Source organism: Triticum urartu, chromosome 3A (assembly GCF_056163025.1).
Source record: "Triticum urartu cultivar PI428250 chromosome 3A, HENAU_Tu73, whole genome shotgun sequence".
Lineage (NCBI taxonomy): Eukaryota > Viridiplantae > Streptophyta > Magnoliopsida > Poales > Poaceae > Triticum > Triticum urartu.
The window spans coordinates 206,365,891-206,374,124 of NC_141875.1; the positions used below are offsets into that span (position 1 = coordinate 206,365,891).

At 45.6% G+C, this 8,234-nt stretch overlaps 1 protein-coding gene across 1 annotated transcript; it reads left to right on the forward strand.

Moving 5' to 3' along the window:
* Positions 1–303: 303 nt before the first annotated feature.
* Positions 304–3,328, forward strand: LOC125543582 (replication protein A 14 kDa subunit). Its single transcript, XM_048706956.2, has 3 exons — positions 304–551; positions 1,320–1,583; positions 2,940–3,328. The coding sequence occupies exons 2-3, from the start codon at positions 1,322–1,324 to the stop codon at positions 3,005–3,007; spliced, it is 330 nt and encodes a 109-aa protein (XP_048562913.1). The 5' UTR covers positions 304–551; positions 1,320–1,321; the 3' UTR covers positions 3,008–3,328.
* The last annotated feature ends 4,906 nt before the right edge of the window (positions 3,329–8,234 follow it).

An 8,234-nucleotide genomic window follows, 5' to 3' on the forward strand; every position in this document is an offset into this window, starting at 1 on the left:
CGCTGCTATTTTTTCGGCAGGGAATGGCTATCTAGCTGTGAAGGGCGGCAGGCGGCGCCGAGATATAGCTAGTGGTGGCCGAGGACGCGGAGGGTGGGAGGCGAGTCGGGGAAGAAAACCTTGACTTTTCCCCTGACGGTGTGGGCCAACCACGCTTTTTTCCTTGCGCCGGAGCCCCCAACTACTCCCCAGTGCGTCGGGTTCGGCCTGTCACCGCCGGACGGAAAAAAGGGCCGAACCGACAATTTTCAAGGTTTTAGAGGCACGACTGAAACGTTTTTTTCGCACCGGCGCCGAAAAAATGGCCTGGAGGGGCATGTTGGGGCGCGGCTGCAAAGCATCTCTTCCCTTGTGGGCTTGCCCCAAATAACCTCCTTTTCGCCGCGCCGCCCGGCTCACCCGTTCCGAATCCAGCAGAAGCGCAGAACCCCAGCGCGGCCGAGAGCCGGGCAGTCCTCCGCTGCGCCACTTCGAAGGCTTCCATCTCCGTCTGCGTCCGGGGTGGGGTGCGCAGGAGTAGATAGATTGATCGAGGCTCATCTCCTCTCTCGGTACGGAAATTCCCGACCTACCTCGCTTTCTTCGAATATTTTTCCGAAACCTGCTTCTTCCCCTCTCCGAATCTTCGCCCGATACTCCAACGCATCGTGTTAGTTTTGCGTTCGATTTGACTGGTCCAGAATGGCAGATTGTTTTCCCAGAATTATTTGGGGTTTAGGTTTATCTGAACCCTAACGCAGTCCCACCCCTGCTCGGGCTGATTTCACCCTTGTGTACACCGTTCTGGTCTTCGATTTCTGTGTGCAGTCGAATCCAGATCCGGAAGTTTCCGCGATCTCTCACCCGTCTAGTCTGTCGTTCCACTGGATGTTCACCCTAGTCGCGGATTTCCTGGTATGAACATTGTTCCTGTTCTTTCTTCAGCACGACCAAGGCCCATCTCCTGTAGGACAGTGACCAATGCGCGCAAGAAGCCATTGAAATGTAAAATGGACAACCGTGTAATTGATCCAGTTTGAAACAAGTCCTTTTGTCGATTACGGACGGATTATGACAGCATACAGTTGTGAATACTGCTGCTGCAGTGAATTTTAGTAGCCATCATGGTGCTGTCATGTGGTGTAGCTGCCGATTTAGTTAGTTAGCAAAGTATTGTTGTTTCTCATTCATTGCATCAATGCATACGGCCGATGCCTGGTTCATGTGTTTGCTTGGTATGATGATAGTGACAAGGAGATGCGTGGACAGTTCTTTTGTTTTCTTCTTATTGGTTGATATTGTTAAATTGAGTTGATAATTCTGAAGTTAACATTTTGCAGACATGGACATGGATGCGTCATTTCGTTCAGCAATCGTCAATGGAGAGACTCTCAAGATGTTTGTTGGGCAAAGAGTGCGTACAGTACTTAAGGTCCAACACACTCAAGGTGGAGTTCTTGTTGCGCAGTCGACTGATGGACATCAGTTGACCATCAGAGGTGCCTCGGAAGGCCGTGAATCACATTATCTAGAGGTTATTGGGATTGCTGACAACGACCAGTCCATCAGTGCTGAAAGTTGCAAAGATTTTGATGACAACTTTGGTGAGATTTGATGCACCTATATTGGTTTTATTTGCCTCTTCAAGGTTGTATTATACTTGCTGCTGCGGGGTTCAACATTGCAGTTTGTTATGTTTTACATAATTCCATAGACATCAGAGGAGCTTTGCCTCTTAAAAAAAATTCCATTACAACCTTCAATCATTTACGAGCAGCTGAACTTTTTCTTTTCTTTTAAATTTTTTGCAGTGGTCAATGCTATGAGATCCCCAGAGGAGCTTTGCCTTTTAAAAAAAATTCCATTACAACCTTCAATCATTTACGAGCAGCTGAACTTTTTCTTTTCTTTTAAATTTTTTGCAGTGGTCCCCCCCCCCCCCCCCCCCCCCCCCACACACACACACTTGACACTTGTTAGCTTGTTCTTTGGCTTTGCCATTCTTGATTATATAAGCAAATATTTGCATTTCTCATCCATACTCACGTTATTGTAGAACATCAGCAGAACACACGTGATTGCTTGTGTTGGGATGCAAAATTCTAGAATTTAGAAATTGTATTCCTCTGTTCTCTTAAGACTATTGTTCGATACTTAAGAATCTAAAGCCAGAACTGACTTGGGTGGTTATGCAAAATGACTCACATCTTTAGTTTAAATAGTGTTAAAAAGTTTATTCAAGTACTCCCTCCGTTCACAAACATAAGATGTTTTAGCTTTTTTCTGAATCAGATGTATATAGACATGTTTTAGTGTGTGCTTGTTCACTCAGTTCAGTCCGTATGTAGTCCATATTGAAATACCCAAAACATCTTATATTTGTGAACGGAGGGAGTAAATGCTTCAGTCCTTTATATGCTTGTAAAATTTTCATGGAAAACGAATAATTTTCATGCCATGTATTAGTGCTCCAAAAATTGAATTCTTGGGAGTTCTTCGTCAATGTGCAAAGGTGATTTTTTGTCCACGAAAATCTACACGGGCTCGAACATTTACTACTTGTGCATCTTTTCTGGATTTTTTTGTCATTTTAAATCATTTTTCCAGTATAAGTGTTCATTATCTTATAATAGATCTCAGGTTAACATATTATTTATATTTTGGTAGGAAAAATTAGGTCCTATAGCTCATAAGCTGCCATGCATAGCCCAACATTTCAGCATTCTTCCCGCAGCTAATTGCAAATAAGTCTTCATTTTGGGGAAGCTTTCTGGTGGCTTTGAGTTTTATGTATATCTTTGTTATGTTCTTGCAGGCAAAACAGGAGTAATTATAATTTTTTACATTGTAGCAGCTTTCCTTTTGGCCAACACTGTTGCTCCCGCTTTCAAAAAAAAAAAACACTGTTGCTGCTCCCCCTTGTAACAACATTAAACCCTGTTATCATGTTTATATTGCAGATGCTGATGCGTTCAATGGGCTGTGCAAGCTTGTGGTGAACGGCAAGGTGAAGGAAGTTTTCCTGTAGAGGAAGTCATTTGCGAGATCAAGCTCACTATGAAGACAGTTTGTGTTGTGTGTGTGTGTCTCGCTTATTACTGCCTTCACTTGTAGTAATCACTACTAGTAAGCAATGCATAGCAAACCTTAGGTTTATATTATCGTTGCTTGGATTTAAATCCTGGAACTGGAAGGCTGCATTTTGCGTGAGCTCTCTCCCCATTCACCTTGACGAGGAGCTGAGCTGATATTTGTGCCGGGCATTGCGAAGTACTCCAAAGTCCAAACTGATGCCAAATTGAATGTCCAGACATGGAGAGTGAGCCCCTTCCTGGTTTGATTGCTTGCACACTCAGCATGTTGAGCGAGTAGCTTCTGACCGATTTTGCTTGCCGTCCAACCTAGTGGTTCATCCATCGATGTTACTGCAGATTCGCATTGGCATGTTTGGGTTTATTTCGGACCCATCTTTGTGTGTGTGCGCGCGTGCGTGCACGAATGAAGTGCCTTAAATTAATTAAGGAACGGGATGCTTACAATCATCTAATCTAAAATAAGCTAAAAAAATTAACAGGTGGTGCATCGAGCACTGAAACGAGACTGCGCATCTCATTTTCTCATCATCACTGGATCACAGATGATCCTTTTATTTCAAAACTTGCAAATACGTTTTTGTAGAGAGCGGCTTCTCATGTAGTATCAGATTCCAAAAGAAAAAAATGGCTCTACTTGCGCAAAATTCTAAAATGCTTTTTTTTCGAGGGTACGCAATTGCGTATTTTTATAGAAGAAGGAGAACAAGATTTACAAGATTCCGCATGACGATGCGAACATCGTCGTGGGGGCACCCACTCCACTCAATCTATCTAGTTCAATGTCTCACAAAACGTTGCAATCCTCCTACACCGTTAGCCGCTAAGTTCCATTCTCTAATCTCCTCTAAGATCACACCAGCTAGGTCTTTCGCCGTCATTTGCTGCTCTCTTCTGTTAAAAACTCTGGCATTTCGTTGCTTTCACAACGCCCACGCCGTGCATATGAACAAGCTGTCAAAACCTCTTTTCTCCTTTCCATGGAAGCTTCTGCGCTTCTGTAACCACCATTCCACTATAGTGTCCTCCGTCGATGGTCCCGTGGTTGGTAACTGAAGCTTATCCATGCAGGTGAACCAAACTTCTTGGACATACACACAGCAAGTAAGAATATGCTCCACATTGTCTTCATCTTGCAGGCAGGTGAAACAAGGCGATTGAAGATCTTGCAAACCATGTCGAGCTCTCCGGTCCAAAGTCCATATCCTATATTGCGAGGCTAGCCATGTGAAAATCTTGAGTTTTAGCGGTGCATAGCTTCTCCAGATGCAAGTGGCTGCCGGAGCTCTTGTCAGGCCTTGGCAGAGCCTATCGTAGGTGGCCTTTGCCGAGTAAGTGCCCTCTTCTCCAGCACAAGGCTAAATGAACTTGTCTTCCTCCAAGGGATCTCTCTGTAATGTGGCCACTGCATGTCTGAGGTGCATTAGTTGCAGTTGTGCCATGAATGACATATCACCTTGTATGTCTTGCTCCCATCTGTTATGAGCCAACGCTTGTTGCACTGTTCGCGAGTTGATCACTCGTGTTTCCACCATGGTTTGAATGTTTGGGGCAATGTCCTGAGTTTTAAAGCCCTGTATCCATCTGTCTTTCCAGAAGAGTACACGATTGCCACGTCCAACCTCTATTCCCACCAGGCTATCAAACACCATTGTTGCATCGGTATCAACCGTGAGCGCAAGGTTGCTCCAAGGCCTATCCTTGTCAACTCTTCTCAACCATTCCCACCTAACTCTGAGCGCTAGGGCTTGGCGTTTCAAGTTTTTAATTCCCAGCCCACCGAAGCATGTTGGCCTGCAAATGGTGCTCCAAGCAACCAAGCATTGACCTCGATTGATTTTGTCTTTGCCCGCCCGGAAGAACAATCTCATACATGCATCAATCTTTTCAAACACCCACTCCAGAGCATCCATGATTAGCAGTTGATGTACTGGCCTGGCAGTGACGACGGATTTGATCAACACCAGTCTGCCCGATCTCTGAATGAACCCTCTCTGCCATCCAGGGACCATTTTCTTCACCATGTCGAGCAGAGGTTGCCACTCATTTCTAGTCAGCTGACGAGTGGCCAGTTGCAATCCAAGATACCTTATAGGAAACTCCGCAAGCGAGCATCGCAGTAGGTTGGTCACCCTAGCTATATCTTCCTGTTCCCCTCTAATTCGCCGTGGACTTGCCATAGTTCACCTTAAGGCCCGAGGCCATCCCAAACACAAGCAGTGCCTCCCTGACGAATAGCAGATCTTGGAGCGTAGGGCGAATGAAGAACGCGACATCGTCGGCGTAGATAGAAATGCATTGAGCCGCCGAGATGCCTCTGAATGAGCTTAGCACTCCCTCCTCCGAAGCTCTAGAGACCGTTGTTGTGAGAGCATCCATCGCAATAACGAATAGCGACGGGGAAATTGGGTCACCTTGCCTGAGGCCCTGCGCGTGAATAATGCTTCTGCCCGGCATGCCATTAACTAAGATGTGAGTGGAAGCTGTTTGCATAAGTATGGACAGCCATTTGATCATCCTGTGCCCGAAACCTTTCGCCTTGAGCACCTAAAATAAGAACGGCCAATAAAGGGAGTCGAAATCACAAGAGATATCCAATTTGAGGAAGACACCCTTGCATTTCTGCGAAGTGATCTTTTTGGCTACTTGTTTGACAAGGAGGAAATTGTCGTGAAGGCATCGTCCTTTGATGAAGGCCGACTGGTTGAAAGTGACTAGATCCTTCATAAACGGCCCGACTCGAACTGCCAGAAGCTTCGCAAAGATCTTCGACAGGCTGTGAGGTAAACTGATCGGACGGAAGTCGCTCACTTGCTCTGCATTCCGCCTTTTAGGAATCAGCACCATCAGTGCTCTGTTTAGCTTGGAAAAACCTCTTCCATCTCCCACAAAAAGCTTCATGATAGTTGCCATGATGTCGTGTTTAATCACTGTCCAAGCACATTGGTAGAATTTCCCAATGAATCCATCCGGACCGGGGGCGCGGTCTGGATGAAGTTCCTTGATTATGGCCCAAACTTCGTCCTCGGTGAATATAGCCTCCAAGTCTTGCAAGTCCTGCACCTCTATTCCCAAGAAGTTCATGTCTAGCGTGTAGGGTCTGGCCTGAGCCGTGCCAATGAGGGCTTGAAAAGCATCTGAGAAGACCTCTTCCATTCTACTTTGCTCCGTTATGATTTCATCACCCCATTTAACATGTGGAATGAAGTTTTTTGCTCTTCTCCCATTCGCCACTGCTTGGAAGAATTTTGAGTTCGCGTATCCTTCTTTGAGCCATCGGAAGCGAGACCTTTGTCTATCAATGGTTCTCTCGAGAGAGGCCAGTCCAAGCAGGCAAAGTTTAAGCGTGCGCCGCAGCCAAGTTTCCATAGGCGAAAGCTGGCGATGGTCCAAAGCCTTGTCGAGTCGAAAAATCACCCACGTGGCCACCGTCATTAACAACTTAATGTTCCCCGTTTTCCTCTGACCCCACGCTTGCAGGGCAACACCAGCATTCCTATATAGTGCATCCAATCTCTTGAAGGGATTAGTAATCGCCTCGTCCCATCTCCAAGCACTCCTAACTGCCTCTTCAAAACCCTCCAGTTTTGTCCAGTAAAGCTCGAACTGGAATCTCTTTTTCTGGGAGAAAGGCGCACAGGTTGTTAGGAAAAGAGGCGCATGATCCGAAACACCAGTGGACAGAGATTGGAGTAAGCAGTCTGGGTAGTCAAGCTCCCAGTCGACTGTGACAAGCACTCTGTCAATTTTCGTTAAGGTTGGGTTGTCCCTTTCGTTCGTCTAGGTGAACAGGCGCCCATGCATGTACAACTCCTTAAGCTCCTGATCATCCACAAACTGTCGAAACCTATTCATCATGTTTCTGTTGATATTCACCTTATTTTTCTCTGAAGCTCTTAAGATCATGTTAAAGTCGCCAAGAACCATCCACGGCCCTTGACAAAGCGTCCTTCTCTGAGACAACTCTGCAAGAAAGTTAATTTTCCTAGCATCTCCTTGCGGCCCATACACAACCGTAATCCACCATGCCACTCCCACCCTCGGGCAGATCATGCCAGTGAGGGAGTTAGTGTCCATTTGTAGATTATGGACATCGATCACCGAAGAGTTCCACGCCAAAAGAATACCACCACGAGTCTCAATCGCCGGCAAGTACGCGAATCCATCAAACGAGCGGTCACGTGCATTGCATTACTACAAAGGTATCTATTACATCCATCTTGGTTTCTTGAAGACAAACTAAGCTAGCTTTGGTGGTGTCTAGAAACTCCTTGACCGCCTTCCTTTTCGCTGGACTGTTCAAACCTTGCACGTTCCAACACACAATTGATGGGTGTATATCCATAGAATCACAGGAACTCGTGCGCCCGAACACTCCACAGCTCACCGAGCCTCCACCACCATCCTTGTCTCTCCATCCACCTCAAAGGACGGCACCGGCTTGAAGGAAATATGCCCTAGAGGCAATAATAAAGTTATTATTTATTTCATTATATCATGATAAATGTTTATTATTCATGCTAGAATTGTATTAACCGGAAACATAATACATGTGTGAATACGTAGACAAACAAAGTGTCACTAGTATGCCTCTACTTGACTAGCTTGTTGATCAAAGATGGCTATGTTTCCTAGCCATAGACATGAGTTGTCATTTGATTAACGGGATCACATCATTAGGACAATGATGTGATTGACATGACCCATTCCGTTAGCTTAGCACACGATCGTTTAGTATGTTGCTATTGCTTTCTTCATGACTTATACAGGTTCCTATGACTACGAGATTATGCAACTCCCGTTTACCGGAGGAACACTTTGTGTGCTACCAAACGTCACAACGTAACTGGGTGATTATAAAGGTGCTCTACAGGTGTCTCCAAAGGTACTTGTTGGGTTGGCGTATTTCGAGATTAGGATTTGTCACTCTGATTGTCGAAGAGGTATCTCCGGGCCCTCTCGGTGATGCACATCACTTAAGCCTTGCAAGCATTGCAACTAATGAGTTAGTTGCGAGATGATGTATTACAGAACGAGTAAAGAGACTTTCCGGTAACGAGATTGAACTAGGTATTGAGATACCGACGATCGAATCTCGGGCAAGTAACATACCGATGACAAAGGGAACAACGTATGTTGTTATGCGGTTTGACCGATAAAGAT